Below are 18,595 nucleotides of genomic sequence, written 5' to 3' on the forward strand. Positions count from 1 at the left end.
ATGACCAAGAGCTTGCTTTGATAAAAAACGAAATCATCAAATTTTATTCAATGCGGCATTACAAATCAAGAAAAGGCAAAAAACCACAATAGCTCAAGAACACTTGGAATGTGTTTGTGGCAATCAACAAGGCTGTGGCTGGCTGATGTGGAACATGTTCTTTGCTTACACCACAATATGGAGTGGAGTGGAATGGGGTGTTTTTATTGGGCTTCCTCCAATACTAGCTGTTTGTTAGTCCAGTCTTGGCTGCGAAGATGAGGATTTGGCCAAAGGAAGAGGACGTGGATTGGACAATCAGTCTGAGGACAGTTCATAAAATGACCTCTGGAACTGCTCAGCACAGCATGTCAACTGGGGGAAGAGTGAGATCTAGACAGAAAATCCTGACTGGATTAGCTACGGCACTGGTCAAGACTCCAGTTCCTTCGCCCATCTGAGCTACACAGGTCTGTATTGTGCTAAGCTGTAAACGTTTGCAGAGTGGCCTGTTGCGAAGCCCCAGCAAACATGCTGGGATTTACCTCCAAGTCAACATGCATAGATTTCTGCTGCAGGCCTTTTTCTGCATCATCCTATTGTAAGGTAGCATAGCAATGTATCATTTTACCTATTTACTCTAAGTCTGCTGTGTGCTAGTTGTTGTATAGGAGATATAGGATAGAGATGGTCCCAGCTGGGAAAATGCACCATCTTCCTTAGAGGACCCAAGGCAGGCAGGGAAGGGGATTTTGACCATAAGTAGCAGCAATGGGATATGGGGAAACCTGCAGAAGCAGATATGGGGCCTGGGTGGACTGTTATCTGTCCCAAATGTGGTCTGAAGGCACCTGGGGCCATTGGTGGGCTGAGACTGGATCTGGCCAGGGCCTGGAAGCATAGCTGCCAAGTTTTCCCTTTTCTCGCGAGGAAGCCTATTCAGCATAATGGAATTTCCCTTAAAAAAAGGGATAACTTGGCAGCTATGCCTGGAAGTTTACTGCAGAGCCGTATGGTGGAATTGTTATTACTTATTCTTATTCTTATTCTTAATACCCCACCCATCTGGCTGGGTTTCCCCATCCACTCTGGGCAGCTTACGGTGTATATAAAACAGAGTAAAACATTAAAAACTTCAGGGCTGTCTGAAGGTAGAGGTATACAAGTAAGAAAATAAATAAATTTGGAGGAGTACTCCCCTGCCCATCCCCCCAAAAATAAGTTTAAGAAGATTGCGCATTAAGTTATAGCACACTTTTGCTGGTGTGGGCGATCTGGGAAGGTTTCCCCACTCTCCACAAAGGGAAAGAAGGAAGCAGTTTAGAAGATTGGAAGATTATGGCAGGCATTTGAAAAGTTTCTACAACTGGTTAATATTAGCGACTGTGGTACAGTCTCTGCTGCTTCTCCACAAAAATGTCAAAGAATATATTTCTATTCTTATGATGTAGAACATTTATTATCGGCTAGCAGCCTCATACCTGGCATTGCTCAGAAATTCTGACACACCAAAAAAAAACACCCCAAAATAAAAAACCCCAGCACTATTGTGAAAGGTTCAGCCCATGATCTTGATTCCAATTGCCATCCACTTGTCTCCAAACAGAGGCAAAAATGTGCTCCTTGATCTCAATAGCCATTACACAAAATTCAATTATGGTACTTTAAGAAGTGTCCAGATGTAGAACAAACAAACAACTTCCTCAAACTTTCCAAAATATATAGCCGATGGAGAATGTGTTTTTTATTGGCTATTGTAAGTTCATTGACAACCAGTAATGACCAGTAATGAAAGGTCATTGGCAATCAGCTCTGTGCATTGCCTGAGAACAGAGAGAAGCAGAAAGACACTGAAAATGTCAAGGCAAGAAGGAAGCAGATGGAGGGCTTTGTGAAAAGTAAAGGTAAAGGTAAAGGGACCCCTAACCATTAGGTCCAGTTGTGACCGACTCTGGGGTTGCAGCGTTCATCTCACGTTATTGGCCGAGGGAGCTGGCGTACAGCTTCCAGGTCATGTGGCCAGCATGACAAAGCTGCTTCTGGCGAACCAGAGCAGCGCATGGAATGCAGAGCAGAGCAGAGCAGTGGTTAAATCAAAAATATTAGCAAATGCATTTTTAATGGTTGTATGAATGAGCCCCAACTAAGGAAGGTCATGCATTGCCTCCGTATACATGGTATTTAGCTGTTTTAGAATAATAGAACTGTAGAGTTGGAAGAGACCCCTATGGTCATCTAGTCCAGCCCCCTACAATGCAGGAATCCCAACTAAAACATCACTGACAGATGGCCACCCAATCTCTGCTTTAAAACTTCCAAGGAGGGAGAGTTCACCACCTTCCAAGGGAGCGGTAGTTTGATTTAACAACCATGAAAACTGGTATTACTCATAGAGCGACGTCCCTATAGACTGGAGCTGGGGAAACTGTGACCCTCCAAGAGTGTTTGGACTCTGTGTCTGCTCAGCCCCAGTCCGACTGGTCAGGGATGGTAGGAGTTGTAACCCATCAGCATCTGGAGGACCACCTGTTTCCCAAGACTGACACAGACTTTCACTCGCTAACCCTGCCTTGTGGGCTGTTCTTTGGCTAATTTCAGGAGGGTTTCTTACCTGTCCACCCTGCCCCCATTTGCCATGTCGCTGGTGGGAAGCCTGGACACCATCTCGGCGGCAGAAGCCCTGATTGCCATTGCTGTTTTCTGCCTGGTTTCCATCGCTATCAAATCCCTCCGGAAGCCGGTGCCACGGGGCCTAAAGAGTCTCCCAGGGCCATGGGGCTACCCATTCATTGGCAACATGTTGGATCTGGGGCAGAACCCCCACTTGAGTCTGACACAAATGAGCCAGAAGTACGGAGATGTGATGAAGATCCGTATTGGCATGAGGCCGGTGGTAGTGCTAAGTGGTCTCGAGACCATCAAGCAGGCCTTGGTGAGGCAAGGAGGAGACTTCATGGGCCGCCCTGACCTGTTCAGCTCCCACCTCGTGTCAGGAGGCAACAGCCTGGCTTTTGGCACAGACTCTGGGCCGGTATGGCAGATGCGCCGGAAACTGGCCCAGAGTGCCCTCAAAAGCTTCGCTGCTTCCCCCAGCCCTGACTCCTCATCCACTTGCCTATTGGAAGAGCATGTCTCCAAAGAGGCCAGCTACCTGGTGATGAAACTGCAGCAGGTAATGCTGGAGAAGAAGAGCCTCGACCCTTACCGGTACCTGGTGGTCTCTGTGGCCAATGTCATCTGTGCCATTTGCTTTGGCAAGCGCTACAGCCATGACGATGAGGAGCTGCTCAGCATAGTGAATGTGAGCGAGGAGTTTGTGGAGTTTGCATCCTCCGGCAACCCGGCTGACTACATTCCTGCCCTCCAGTACCTCCCAAGCAACAATGTGCAGAAGTTTAAGGCCATCAACCGACGCTTCACCACCTTCCTGCAGAAGATCATCCAAGAGCATTATGAGAGCTTCAGCAAGGTAAGGGATGCAAGGGAACTGCTTCATGCCAGGTTGGGCTTGTGGGATGGAATACTGGGGCAGACAAGTCACAACAGTTCCTAGAGTGTCCACTAAGAGGAACTCACCTGGAGGGACACCTGACCAAGGCTCAGTTTCCTGTTCCTCCAGACATGCAGATGAGATGGATTAGCTAGCAGATAAAAGCCCCAGGCCAGCAGCCATTCTCTCTCTTAGCCAACTCTTCTTCCATGGAAACACATCTCCAGAGAATCTCCAGTTAGGATGGTTCTCCCTCTCGGCCTGCTGCCAAGACAGAGACCAGATGGAGCCTTACTCTACTAAGTAGACGCCAGATGTGTACATATTTGTAACTTTTCTACGTAAGCCTGCCTTTCTGAGATTATGCTGTTAACTCAGGATGAACCTGTAAGTAAACTCTATCTTATTTTATAAACACTGTGTTGTGCATTTCTTTTAAGAGGGACAAAGGGGATTTTCCAGGAAGTATAATATTGTTGTATAGGTTTTAACAAACCTGAACACACACATTTTGCTGCGCACAAAAGGGGAATTGTTGCCTGGGGCAAAGACGACACGACTCGAGGCAGGTTGAACTCAATGGGAAGGCGACCAAGAGCAGAGCTCGAGCTCTTCCTTTTATTGAAAGCTCAGGATGACAGTTAATCATTACAATGACAGTGTAACTTCTAGCCAATTACAGCAGTGCAGTCCCATACAAGGTGATGTTTCCTGTAACGTCACAACCGGTCACTCCCTAAGACATCCTCCATAGCCCACGTGTTGTTTTGCCATGCCCTCTGTCCATGCTCCAAGCACATGTCACTCTGTAAACACCCCTTCCTCGTTCCCATTGTGTTGCCCTCCTTGGCTTGACCCATCTGGTTTGTCCTGATTCATCCAGTTCCATCCAGATCCTCCTTGATCCTTCTAGCTCTGTTGTGACCTGTTGCCCTGCTGACCTGAGCCTCTGACCTGTCCTTCACGTGTTTCCCATTCTGACATTAGCCGGTTTGCCGCGCTAATGCCCACACACTCGCAGATCTCAGTCATTCCCACACATGCCAGCACAATTTCCTCGTGTAATTCCCCACAGGGAATGTCACTCTGATGATATTGGAAGCTTGATAACACAAGCTTGGATAGGATCTATCTAATAATATATCCTAATCCACATCCCTAACATTCCCACAGGACTATGAGTCCTTCAATCTCACCATTGTCCATTCTGACTGGCAGCAGTGGTTCTCCATGGTTCCAGGCAGGAAATATTTCCAGCCCTTCCCAGAGATGCCAGTGGGGATTGAACCGGGGCTCTTCTACCTCTGAGCTATGACCCTTCCCTATACAATGAACTAAGGCAGGCATAGGCAAACTCGGCCCTCCAGATGTTTGGGGACTACAACTCCCATCATCCCTGACCACTGGTCCTGCTAGTTTGGGATGATGGGAGCTGTAGTCCCAAACCATCTGGAGGGCTGAGTTTGCCTATGCCTGAACTAAGGTATCCCCAGACAGGCCATGAAATGTTATGCCCTCCATGTTACTTTTCTTCCACCTTCTGATTGCATTTCATCTTGTATGTGATGGCCACCACATGGTTTGTCATTGTTAAAAAACAAAACAAAACCAGTGTCAACACTAGAAAAACCTCAATGAAATTTCATTTTAAGAGTGCGTACCCATTGAAATCCAATGAAAATGCATGCTTTAACAAATACAGGCTGTCCTTGCTGTCAAATCACAAGAGCAGCACCAGAAAAAAGCTGGGAAGCCAAGAACTGGCTTCTAACTGCCATAATTGTGAACTGAGTCTCTATTCCTTCCCAGGATAGCATCCGGGACATCACAGACTCCCTCATCGACCAAAGCCAAGAAAACACAAAGCTTCAAATCTCATCTGAAAAAATAGTGAACCTCGTCAATGACATCTTTGGGGCAGGTAAGGAGGTTTCGAGAAGGGGCTCACCAAAACCACGGCAGGGTGATTATTTCAGAGCTGGAAAGGATGTCAAAAGCATGAACAGTTGAGGGAGCTGGAATCTTCAGCCTGGAGAAGAGAACTATCTTAAAATATCTGAAGGGCTTCCCCATGGAAGTTGAAGCAAGCTTGTTTTCTGGTGCTCCAGAGGGGAGGTTCAGAACCAATGACATGAAAGGAGGTTCGAACTAAACATTCAGGAGAACTTTCTGATTATAAAAGCCATGGAACAGGTTTCCTTGGAAGGTTGCATGGCTATCTGTCAGGGATTCTTGAACTGTGAGTTTTGCAATCCAGAGGGTTGGACTAAATGACCCTTGGAGGTCTCTTCCACCTCTACAATACAGTGCATAGTTAAACTATGGAACTTCCTCCCACAAGATGCAGAAATGGTCACTAACTTGGATGGCTTTAAAAGGGGATTGGACAAAATCATGGAGGAGGAGGAGGAGGCTATCAGTGGTTACCAAACCTGCCAGTCAAAGTAGGCACTACTGAGCTCAAAGGACCAATGGTCTGACTCATTAAATGCACAGCAGTGGTGGGCAGGTAAAGAATAGTCTAGTAAGGCTGCTGGTTGAAAGGATAAAGAAAACTTAAGGTTTGTTACTCTTAACAAAAAAAGCTTTGTGACCAAGATGGAACCAAGAGGTTAACAGAAGGACAGGCTAACTCGTACACATACTGACAAAAACTTAGAGAAGAAGCAGGCAGCCAGGCCTGGAAGAAGCAACAGGCATTACCAACAAGTAATTGTAAGGTCTCCTTCATGGATCATGGGAAAGAAGTACGACAAGGCTGTATATTGTCTCCTTGCTTATTTAACCTATATGCAGAATTCATCATGTGAAAGGCTGGACTGGATGAATCCCAAGCCAGAATTAAGATTGCCGGAAGAAATATCAACAACCTCAGATATGCTGTTGACACAACCTTGATGGCAGAAAATGAGGAGGAATTAAATAACCTTTTAATGAGGGTGAAAGAGGAGAGCACAAAATATGGTCTGAAGCTCAACATCAAAAAAACTAAGATCATGGCCGCTGGTCCCATCACCTCCTGGCACATGGAAGGGGAAGAAATGGAGGCAGTGAGAGATTTTACTTTCCTGGGTTCCATGATCTCTGTGGATGGTGACAGCAGTCACGAAATTAAAAGACGCCTGCTTCTTGGGAGAAAGGCAATGACAAACCTAGACAGCATCTTAAAAAGCAGAGACATCACCTTGCCAACAAAGGTCCGTATAGTTAAAGCTATGGTTTTCCCAGTAGTGATGTATGGAAGTGAGAGCTGGACCATAAAGGCGGCTAATCGCCGAAGAATTGATGCTTTTGAATTATGGTGCTGGAGGAGACTCTTGAGAGTCCCATAGACTGCAAGAAGATCAAACCTATGTTACCTATCCATTCTGAAGGAAATGAGCCCTGAGTGCTCACTAGAAGGACAGATCCTGAAGCTGAGGCTCCAATACTTTGGCCACCTTATGAGAAGAGAAGAATCCTTGGAAAAGACCCTGATGTTGGGAAAGATTGAGGGCACTAGGAAAAGGGGACGACAGAGGACGAGATGGTTGGACAGTGTTCTCGAAGCCACCAACACGAGTCTGACCAAACTGCGGGAGGCAGTGGAAGACAGGAGTGCCTGGCGTGCTCTAGTCCCTGGGGTCATGAAGAGTCGGACACAACTATATGACTAAACAACAACAACAACAACAATTGTAAGGTAGCTCCCCAATTCTCTTTGGTCTGTCTTGAATCTCCCCACAGTCCATGTCTTTGGATGAACCTGAGCTCTGGTATTATGAACATCTGGGAGATATACCGTGTTTCCCCCTTTTTAAGACACCGTCTTATAACTTTTTCCCCTCAAAAAACCACATGGTGTCTTATTTTCAGGGGATGTCTTAGTTTTATTATGTTTTTATGGTACCTATGGTTCCGGGCAGTGGGGCGGCAGGCCTCCTTGGCATGGCCAGGAAGAGGCCAGGCCGCTGGCTCGGCGCTCCGCCCGGTGATGCCTTTGTCGTGGTTTTTTAAATCTTTCTCCCACCCCACCCCCTGCCAACCGCTCCGAGGTTCCTGCTGCTTTATTGGGGGGGGGGCGTGTTTCGCAAAATAAACGCATGAGGATGAGGAGGGCTGAGGGATCCTGCCTGGCCTTAGGCAGGCCACCCGCGCGCCTTCCACCCACCGCATGAGGCCGGCCTCCGGGGAATGCGGGGCCCGGGCAAGGCAGCACCGAGAGCCCCCACGGCCGCCGGGAGACGTGACGCAGCCGCCGCCCGCGCAGCCATCACCCTCGCCGCCGCGTCCCTTTCATGCCTCTTGCTCAAAGCGAGGCGCGGCGTTCACTGCGCTTGGAAGGAGCCGGGTGCCCATGGATCATGCAGCAAGGGCCCTCCCGACTCCTTCCCAGGTGCCCCTTTCTCCTCCTCCTTGCCGGTTCCGGGCGGTGGGGTGGCAGGCAGGAAGAGGCCAGGCTGCTGCGGCGCTCTGAGCGTTCGGTGCTCTGCAAGGCGCTGCTGGGCGCTCCGAGCGCTCGGCGCGGCAGAGCGCTCCGCTCTGCAGCTGCCGGTACCGGGCGCTGGGGAGGCAGGCCTCCTCGCCGGGTGCTCCGGCGGCGCAGAAGGGGCCAGCAGTGCTCCCGCCGCCGCCTGTTGCCCTGGTGGCGCAACACCGCTCTGCCTTGGGCCATGCAGCCCACGACGCTCCGGCGGCGCGGAAGGGGCCAGCAGCGCTCCCGCCGCCGCCCGTCACTCCAGCCGTGCAGAAGCGCCCGCGGGCCTCCCGCTGCCGCTCAGCCTTGGGCCATGCAGCCCCCAGGGGCGAGCAGCGGCCTCGCCTCCGCCTGGCCCAGCAGCAACAGCAACAGCAGCGGGAGGACAAGGACAGCGCTGCTGCTGGGTCCCGCTGCCTCAAGGCAAGCGGCGCTGCTGCGTGAAGGTATGGCTTATTTTCAGGGGGTGTTTAATATTGAACAAATGCTTTAAAAGCCTGCTATGGCTTACTTTCTGACTACGGATTAAAAAAGGGGAAACACGGTACAGATATGTGTCCCCATTCTCAACAGCAGGGGTCCCCAAACTAAGGCCCGGGGGCCGGATGCGGTCCATTCACCTTCTAAATCCGGCCCGCGGATGGTCCGGGAATCAGCATGTTTTTACATGAGTAGAATGTGTCCTTTTATTTAAAATGCATCTCTGGGTTATTTGTGGGGCCTGTCTGGTGTTTTTCCATGAGTAGAATGTGTCCTTTTATTTAAAATGCATCTCTGGGTTATTTGTGGGGCATAGGAATTCGTTCATATTTTTTTTCCAAAATATAGTCCGGCCCCCCACAAGGTCTGAGGGATCGTGGACTGGCCCCCTGCTGAAAAAGTTTTCTGACCCCTGCTCAACAGCATGTCTAATTATATACACACTCACTCAGATGGGAACTATTGAGGCTTGGATACCATTTAATTAATGCAGACTAAAATTATATTCACCTTTAAAAAAGAAGGTTCACTTTTTTTAAAAAAAAGAGGCTTTTGGTTTGTTTATTTTTTAAAAAAACACCGCTCTGTTCCCCCCCCCCCAGGTTTTGACACAGTGACCACAGCCTTGTCCTGGTGCCTCATGTATCTTGTTGTCTATTCAGAAATCCAAAAGAAGATTCAGGAAGAAATAGGTAAAACTGTGTTTATAATAGTTCACACGTCTCTTGGGCAGACTGGATCCCAGTTTCTTTCTCTTCTCTTCAGGGCTGTCTGAAGTATATCTGGTGCCGTGGTGCAAAGCTCCCTCTGGCGCCCCCCCCCCCCGTTTCCCAGAGTTTTTTTAGGGAGGACGGTGCTGCCGACAGCGCTGAAGGAGGCGGGCAGTGGCTGGAGGACAGCTCCTCTGGTGGGGAAGAGGTGGAGGCTGGATGCAGTGCTTCCCGGCTCAGCTGGCCGCTTCATGCCGCAGTGGCCATGGCAGATGGCGGTTTCGGGCGTGACGCTGCTTCGGTGCGTCATGACGGAGGTGGGCGATGGCTGCACGCTGATGCTGGGAAGCGCTGCGTCCAGCCTCCGCCTCTTCCCTGGTGCCCTCCAGAACTTGGCTCCCTGGCGCCCTGTGCTACTAGCCTCTATGGGTAAGACGCCCCTGCTTCTCTTTAACCTGGATGGCTTTAAAAGACAAATTCATGGAGGAAAGGGCTCTCGACATAGCTGCCAAGTCTCCCGTATTCCCCGGGAAATCCCCGTTTTTCCAGCTGTTCCTAGCTGGAAAAAAATTGATTTTTTTGTTTTTCCCCGGTTTATTCTGGCGCGGCGGCCATTTTGGAACTGGCCGGAGCATGCTCAGAAGCAACTTTTGATGCTGCTCTGCCCAGTTCTAAAATGGCTGCAGTGCGACTTCTGGCGCGGCGGCCATTTTGGAACTGGGCAAAGCAGCATCAAAAGTCACTTCTGAGCATGCTCCGCCCAGTTCCAAAATGGCGGCAGCGCTACTTCCGGTCTGCTACTTCTGGCCCGGTCCCTTATTCCTCCGACAGCAACTTGGTAGGTATGGCTCTCGATGGCTCCTAGCCTCTGCAGTCAGAGGCAGCAATACTTCTGAATACCAGTTGCTGGAAACCACAGGAGGAGAGAAGGTTCTTGTGCTCGGATCCTGCTTGCTGGTTTCGCAGAATGGGCATCTGGTTGGCCCCTGTGAGAACAGGAGGCTGGACTAGATGGGCCACTGGCCTGATCCAGTGGAGCCTTCTGATGTTCTTATGCTTAACCTGTAGATGAGAGCATTGGCCAAGAGCGCAAGCCCGGGCTGTCGGACCGTCTCCTGATGCCTTACACCGAAGCCTTCATCCTGGAGGTGTTCAGGCACTCCTCCTTCCTGCCCTTCACAATCCCTCACTGGTAAGTCCTGAGCCTTCCAAAGAGACATGCAAACCCATCCCGATTCCCCAGCTCATGTCCATGAGGGGCCTCATCCTCAGCCTGTGTCTTCCTTGCATGGGGTGGGTCATCCGGTATGGAAGTATCAGCATTTTCAGGATTTCCACCTTTCAAAAATGAAGAAAACTCCAGGCCTTCATGATCAGGGAGAGAAACATCTGAGGCTGGTCAATCTTTAAGGACAATGCATGGCAGCCTAGGATGGTTGGAGTGGCTTCCTTCTTGTTTTGTCTTTACTGGTGGCTAATATGACTTGACCTTGGCCACTGCAGTTTTTTCAGCCCGTGGGGGCAGATTTGTGCCTTCTGGGGACCAAACGGATGGGATCAGAGGGGAAATGGGCAGGGTCAGAGAAGACCAAAACTGAAATTAATCTCCTTTTTTTAAAAAAAGACAATTTATTAAATTTTCCAAATAAACACATTAAACAATAACAAAACATTCAACAACAAACACAACAACACACAATAAACACAAAATTTCCTCTTCTTAACATCTAATCAATTATTACAATTTACTTTGCTCTGCCGAGCTTTGACTTCCCTCCTTCCCCCCATTCGGTTTTCTTGTCCACTCCTATCTCGCAGTTCCTGTATTCCTTCTACTTAAAGTCAATTCGTAGGATTTATTTCAGTCCTGCAAGTGTCTTTAAACCTCTACAGTTCTTCTCCATATAGTCCACAAATTTACTCCAATCCTTTTTGAACATCGACTCTCCCTGGTTTCGGATCCTGCTAGTCAGTCTTGCCAGTTCCGCATAGTCCATCATTTTCGTCTGCCACTCTTCAGTCATCGGTAACTCCTGAGTTTTCCATTTTTGGGCTAACAAAGTCCTAGCCGCGGTTGTCGCATACATAAATAATACTTGGTCTCTTTTTACTATCTCTTGTCCTATAAGTCCTAATAAAAAAGCCTCTGGTTTTTTGGGAAAGGTGTATTTAAAAATCTTTTTCAGTTCATTATATATCATTTCCCAAAATCTTTTGATTTTTTCGCATGTCCACCACATATGATGAAATTCACCATCCTTCTTTTTACATTTCCAGCATGTTTTACTACTCATCCTATACATCTTAGCCAATTTTACTGGTGTTAAATACCATCTATACATCATCTTCAAGACATTCTCTTTCAGGGCAGTACATGCAGTAAATTTCAATGTTTGATTCCATAATTTCAACCACGCATCGTATTCAATATTATACCCAAAATCTTTTGCCCATTTTATCATTACCTCTTTTGTCAATTCATCTTTCGTATACCATTCTAACAACAAATCATACATTTTTGACAACAATTTTGTTCTGCCTTCCAACAATTCTATTTGAAATTTGGACCTTTTATCTTCAAAACTGTCCTATTAATCTCCTTCCCTTTCCCCATTGCATTCATTTCATTCCTGCAGCCTCCCAACTTCCAATTGATATTCCTTCCACTCTTCTATCCCTTTGGGTGTTTTGTGGGGTTTTCCCAATGAATACATTTATTTCCCATTTCAGCACAACCAAAGACACCATTTTGAATGGCTACTACATCCCAAAGGACGTCTGTGTCTTTGTCAACCAGTGGCAAGTCAACCATGATGAGTAAGTGTATCTCAACCCTTGGGAAGACATGTTCCCCACACCTTGTGCATGCGCGCTGTCCTGATCAATCATATTCCTTAGCACTCATTTAAGCAGGGATGGGGAATTGGGTGCTCTCTAGATATTGTTGGGCTCCAGCTCCCGTAAGTCCCAGCATGTGTAACCAGTGGTCAGAGATTATGTGAGCTGGAGTCCAACAACATCTGGAGGGTTGCAGGTTCCCATCCCTGATTTTAAGTGTGAATATGTTACAGACATACTGGTATAGGTTCTGGGTGCCAGAGTTTGTGAGTGCAAGTCACCCATAATTCTGTGGGAATGTTAGGGATGTGGATTAGGATATATTATTAGATAGATCCTATCCAAGCTCGTGTTAGCAAGCTTCCAATATCAGCAGAGTGACATTCCCCTTTTGTGCGCAGCGTTAGGTTTGCTAGAACCTCTACAACAATATTATACTTCAATATTATACTTCCTGGCAAATCCCCTTTGTTCCTCTTAAAAGAAATACACGACACAATAGTATTAAAATAAGATAGAGTTTACTCACATGACATCCTGGGTTAACAGCATAATCTCAGAAAGGCAGGCTTACGTAGAAAAGTTACAAATATATACATCTGGAGTCTACTTAGTAAAGTGAGGCTCCATCTGGTCTCTCTCTTGGCAGCAGGCCAAGAGGGAGAACCATCCTAACTGGAGATTCTCTGGAGATGTGTTCCCGTTGAAGAGAGAGAATGGCTGCTGGCTAGGGGCTTTTGTCTGCCAGCTAATCCATCTCATCTGCATATCTGGAGGAACAGGAACTGAACTTAGTCAGGTGTCCCTCCAGGTGAGGTCCTGTTAGTGGACACTCTAGGAACTGTTGTGACTTGTCTGCCCCAGTGTTCCATCCCACAAATTCTTGGATTCAATAAAAGTTAGAATTGATCAAAGTTTGACAAAACCGTGTCAAAGACGGAAACCCCTGGTCTTAGTTTATGTTTACAAGCCAGACCAGCCTGGCAGGGGCGTAGGAAGGGGGTGTTGCCTGCCCCGGGTGTCATCCCTGAGGGGGTGACAAAATGGCACACCGTGGGGGGGGCACTTACCACAGGGAGTGACACGGTGGCTCAAGGCCCCGCTCTGCCCGAAACAGCAGCGTGGGGCTTGCGCATACCAGGCAGGCTCCGTGGGCAGCTCACTGCAGCGCCCCCCTGAGCGGATCGCCCCACCCCATGCGTGGATTGCTGCAGCACCCCCATACGCGGATCGCCCCGCCTTCACCACTCTATGCCCCTGCAGCCTGGCAGAGCTCCCTGAGGGAGGGTCATTAGGAGGACAGAAGAAGATGATGGCCAGTCATTAACCCTCAATGAAAGCCATCAACAAGGCAAATAGCTCTCTACTGAGACCATACCAGAGATGGGAGGGGAAGCATCCAGGGTTGAAGTGGGAGGTGAGCTAAGCGAAAAAGAAAAAAGTTTTGCAAGCTGGAGGGGGTGGGGCAAAGCACAAGGCAGCCTGTCTGTTTTATCCTGCAGAGAGTGTCACACATGATGTTTGGGGTCTCTTGGAATCTGAGGCTGCAGCCGTGGGCGGAAAACAGGCCCTCTTGGGATGCGACTACTCTGCAGTCTCACCACCCAGGGGCAGGTTGTATATATGTGTAAATGAAACCATATACCCTAAAGACGCCACAGTCTCCTCTGTGCCTCATTTCCAAAGGATTCTCAGACCCTGGGTAAGCCTGGACCCCCGAAACCTCACACTTCTGTGGAGATGAGGCAGTGTGTAAGAGAATGTATCTTGAACAGCAAACCAGCTCTGGATTCAACATTATGCCTTTTTGAACAGACATCACAACCTTCCTCAAAATGTTGAGTTCAAGGGCATAGCTAATGGTCAAGGATGAGGTGAGGGCACCACATTGGCCACATCAGATCAGTGGTGTAGTGGTGTTTGCTGGCACCCAGGTGCAGAAGTTGAACAAAGTTGAACAGAGAGCCCAGCTCTCACCACCAGACAGAAGTGGGGCTGAGCCATGGTGCCTGCCTGCGTAGAGTGGAGCCCAGCCAGTCGACACAGCCCTTGACAGGCGAATCCCCCCAATGCCTGCAGAAAGGAGGACTGGGCCAGGCCACGCTGGAATCGTCCCTTGCCTACCTCCTTCCATCTGTACCCACTTACCACCTGAGCAAGGGGCCCGGGCACTTGGTGGCATGGCCAGACTGGCCTCTGGGGCCCAGAGACCCCCAATGGCAGGCAAGGCAGGATGAGGATCTCTGGGGGGGGAGCACCCCCTCTAAAGTGTGTGCCTGGGGCCATATCACCCTGTCCTGCCACGCCATACCCCAGTTCAGAGAAATATTAAATAGATGCACATGAGATTAGGGATCAGTGAATTGGCCAATTTTAGTTTCTTTCAGTTTTCCATTCTTAAATTCAGTTATCTGCATTAGTTCAAATTCTTCTTTTTAAAAATGTCCTCATGAAAATAATTCAACAAATTTCTCCTTGTAGACACATATCTGTATGAAATCTTGCCTGATCTACACATTTTTGCTAAACGGTCCCTCCCAATATAATGCATGCTTATATCATTCTCACCAATAAATGCATTCCCATGCATGTTTTACCCCAGTTTAAGCATTTTTCTACTTGGCCAGAGAACTGTGTTACAAAATTCAGGAAAATGTGAGTTTAAAGGATGGCTGTGTTTCAGCTAGTATATTGTTTCAGATGATCCTTATGCAAACTGAATCGATACTTTTCTCTCAGCTCTGCTTGAGGCAAGGAGTTTGCATGCTCTTTCTTTCTTTCTTTCAAAAAAATGCTCCTTTTCCAGAACCCTTTGGGAATCCCCTTCCTCCTTTAAGCCAGAGCGATTCCTGACTGCCAATGGGAAGGGCATCAACCGGGATGAGAGCGAGAAGGTCCTGGCATTTGGCCTGGGGAAGAGGAGGTGCATTGGAGAGCCTCTTGCCCGTTGGCAGGTCTTCCTCTTCTTAGTCACTTTGCTCCAGCAACTGCAGTTCAGTGTCCCTGACGGGGTGAAGGTGGACATGACCCCTCGCTATGGCCTCTCCATGAAGCACAAGCGATGCGAGCACTTCCAAGTGAAACGGCGCTTCCCACAGAGGAGCCATGAGTGAACGGCAAAGACACAACTCCGTGTAAGGGGTGGGGAGGAACACAACTGTCTATGTGTGCATTAGGGCAGTTCATAAAAAAACATTTTTTTGAAAATGCCTGCTCCAAAGGTCTTACCGTACTACACTAGGGATTATATAGGTAAAGGTAAAGGGACCCCTGACCATTAGGTCCAGTCATGATCGACTCTGGGGTTGCGCGCTCATCTTGCATTATTGGCTGAGGGAGCCGGCGTACAGCTTCCAGGTCATGTGGCCAGCATGACAAAGCCGCTTCTAGCGAACCAGAGCAGCACATGGAAACGCCGTTTACCTTCCTGCTATAGCGGTTCCTATTTATCTACTTGCATTTTGACATGTTTTCGAACTGCTAGGTTGGCAGGAGCTGGGACCAAGCAACGGGAGCTCACCCCGTCACAGGGATTCGAACCGCCGACCTTCTGATCAGCAAGCCTTAGGCTCAGTGGTTTAGCCCACAGCGCCACCTGGGTCCCTAGGGATTATATAGCTACAGGTATATCTGAAATTTTATGCATATCAGTCAATATATTGACCCTCCTCCACGAAAATAGCTGTATACTTGGCCGTTTTCCTATGTCGTGAAGGCTGAAATTCCAGTTCAGTGGAGCAGGGTCATCTTGCATCTATTACTAAAAAAAAAGCAAGCAAATATTAACTATGCTAGGGAAAAGTGCACTGAAATGTTCATTTCAGGAGAAATTCACACAAGAATGTTGGTGAGTTTTAACAAGGAATTAAATGAATATCTAATGGCAAACTGATTTAGGTACTTATTTTATTTTATTTATGAAATTTCTATACTACCCTTCACCTGATGATCACAGGGCGGTTCACAATATAATGTCAAAATAGGAAGAGTGGAAATTCAGGTTGGAAATTAAGAAACTCATAGAAACTTAAATGGACAAGTTTACCCATCCCTACCCCTGGAGTAGATCATAACTCCCCATTGTACGGAACAAACAAGAAGATGTAACAAAGAGCATTACAAAAGATATATTTTAGAATGAAGTGCTTTAGAAACAATGTGTACATTGCAATAAAATAGATATTTAAATATGGAGTGTGTGAGTTTCTCCATTCCTGAGCTAAAAATTTTTTGGAAAATTTATTTTTTAACTAAGAGGAGACAAAAATCACGTCTTCTCCAACACACTGCTTGATGCAGGAAATCCAGAAATAGAGCATTGCCACCAAACTGTCTCCCAGCCTCCTGCAGAGTGAGATTTCCCAAACTGAACCAACAGTGCCACAGTCTGCTCCATTGCAAGCATTGCAAGCTGTCTGGGCTCAGAGCCAAATGACTCATCACGGTGCAAATTAAACATTTCTTAAATGAAAACAAACACATGTCTACCCCAACCCACACCCTTCCTCAGCTTGCTCCCTTCTGGGGGACACAGTCCTTTGCTAGGTCAACCAAGTAATCAGAGGGCACTAATATGGTGCAAAATAATAGAGAGAGAAAACAAAAGAGTAGGGTTGCTTGTTTTTTTGACTAGGGCTGGGAAATAACACTGGGAAGATCCAGAGAGGAAACCTCCTCCTGCATGCAAAGTTTGGAGAAGACGTCTGGGTGAGGACCATCAAACCAGTCTTTCCCACCAGTCTTTGCACACAGATTGTCCCCAAGAGACAAAAGCTTCAGGGTGCAGTGCAGGGGGAGGCGGAGGGATGGATAAATGAGGAGGCCACTCACTGTCAGTCTTGTTTCTGGAAATGGTCCACAGAGTCCGAGAGGGCAGGTGATATTTTGAGGATGTGAAACATCATCTTTGGTTCTGCATGAGCATATCACTGTGGTGCAACACACTGATTAGTGTCTCACAGCCTGACTTAAAAGTGTTCTCAGCAGTACCATTATCACCCTACAAATTTAGGGTTAAGAGGAAGGAAGGAAGGAAGGAAGGAAGGAAGGAAGGAAGGAAGGAAGGAAGGAAGGAAGGAAGGAAGGAAGGAAGGAAGGAAGAAGTGGGTTCCCAAATGCATGTCAAAGGTTTGAGAAGGATGGAAATTCCCCTCTGGCGTACCACCCATTATTCCACCACGCAGCAAAAAACCTCCAGATTAAAACCTGGCAACCCAGAGGCTTATATTGCCTAATAGACTTCTATAAAAAAATAACAAACCTTTGTCAACACAAGAATTACAAGACAAACTAGAAGACACCCAAATACCGTGGTTAACACATCACCAACTAGATGCCTTCTTAAACAATCCAGCAGTAAAATCAGCAGCAACCAGGCCCCTGACAACCTTCGAAATCCTCATCCTAACAACAAAGGGACACAGAGGGATGGTATCCACAATATACAAAATACTACTCCACAATCCCATGAAACCCCTAGATGCAATCTAGAAACAATGGGAGGATGATTTAGGATATGAGATCAACCCCACCCAATGGGACCAGGATGTGGTCTAAACCCCCCTTTAAATCCATATCAATGAAAAGAAAAGAACTCACTCTGAAACTCACCTACAGGTGGTACCTAACGCCAAGAAAACTAGTGCTAATACACCCAGGAACCTCACCAAAATGCTGGAGAGGGTGCACCTCCACAGGCACATACCTCCACATGTGGTGGGAGTGCCCCAAAATCCAACTATTCTGGACAACAACCATACAATAAATATGTAAAATAACCAAGGAAGTATTAGAAATCACCCCAGAATTGGCCTTACTAAACATCTTCTAAGACAATAATGGCCACTTACACCACAAAGAACTCATAACCCACCTACGTACTTTCAGCAACCAGAAACATCATCACCAGACACTGGAGAGACCTATCAGGAGTAAGCATGGACCAATGGTACCAAACAGTATGGGAAACTGCCTTACTAGAAAAATTAACCAATAAGCTGAAAATGACAAGGGGACAAACAGAAGACGACGCCTTCACCCTGGTATGGCTCCCCTTCATCACACATACAGACGACTCTGGGGTTGTGGCACTCATCTCGCTTTACTGGCCGAGGGAGCTGGCGTACAGTCATGTGGCCAGCATGACTAAGCTGCTTCTGGGGAACCAGAGCAGCGCACGGAAACGCTGTTTACCTTTCCCCAGGAGCAGTACCTATTTATCTACTTGCACTGTGTGCTTTCGAACTGCTAGGCTGGCAGGAGCAGGGACCGGGCAACAGGAGCTCACCCCATTGTGGGGAATCGAACCGCCGACCTTCTGATTGGCAAGCCCTAGGGCTCTGTGGTTTAAGGCCACCCCATTACCTGCTCGTAATTGACCAAGTGGATAGACAGCCAATCACGATTTTTTAAAAATTGATTTTCTTTCTTCACTTCTCACTTCCCCCTGTGGCCCCCTAACCTCTTGAGAGCCAGTGTGGTGTAGTGGATAAGAGCGGTAGACTCATAATCTGGGGAACCAGGTTTGCGTCTCCGCTCCTCCACATGCAGCTGCTGGGTGACCTTGGGCTAGTCACACTTCTCTGAAGTCTCTCAGCCCCACTCACCTCACAGAGTGTTTGTTGTGGGGGAGGAAGGGGAAGG

The 18,595-nt window shown here is 47.8% G+C and overlaps 1 protein-coding gene across 2 annotated transcripts; it reads left to right on the plus strand.

The window, feature by feature from the left end:
- Nucleotides 1-332: 332 nt before the first annotated feature.
- Nucleotides 333-16,148, plus strand: LOC118084457 (cytochrome P450 1A5-like). 2 transcript variants are annotated; one of them, XM_060279017.1, is made up of 7 exons: nt 333-449; nt 2,578-3,448; nt 5,279-5,390; nt 9,068-9,097; nt 10,184-10,307; nt 11,846-11,932; nt 14,760-16,148. In XM_060279017.1, the coding sequence occupies exons 2-7, from the start codon at nt 2,615-2,617 to the stop codon at nt 15,064-15,066; spliced, it is 1,494 nt and encodes a 497-aa protein (XP_060135000.1). In that variant the 5' UTR covers nt 333-449; nt 2,578-2,614; the 3' UTR covers nt 15,067-16,148. The 2 variants fall into 2 exon arrangements, with proteins under 2 accessions (XP_060135000.1, XP_060134999.1); XM_060279016.1 differs by having other exon boundaries at nt 336-449; nt 9,008-9,097.
- Nucleotides 16,149-18,595: the final 2,447 nt, after the last annotated feature.

This window comes from Zootoca vivipara, chromosome 9 (assembly GCF_963506605.1).
Source record: "Zootoca vivipara chromosome 9, rZooViv1.1, whole genome shotgun sequence".
Lineage (NCBI taxonomy): Eukaryota > Metazoa > Chordata > Lepidosauria > Squamata > Lacertidae > Zootoca > Zootoca vivipara.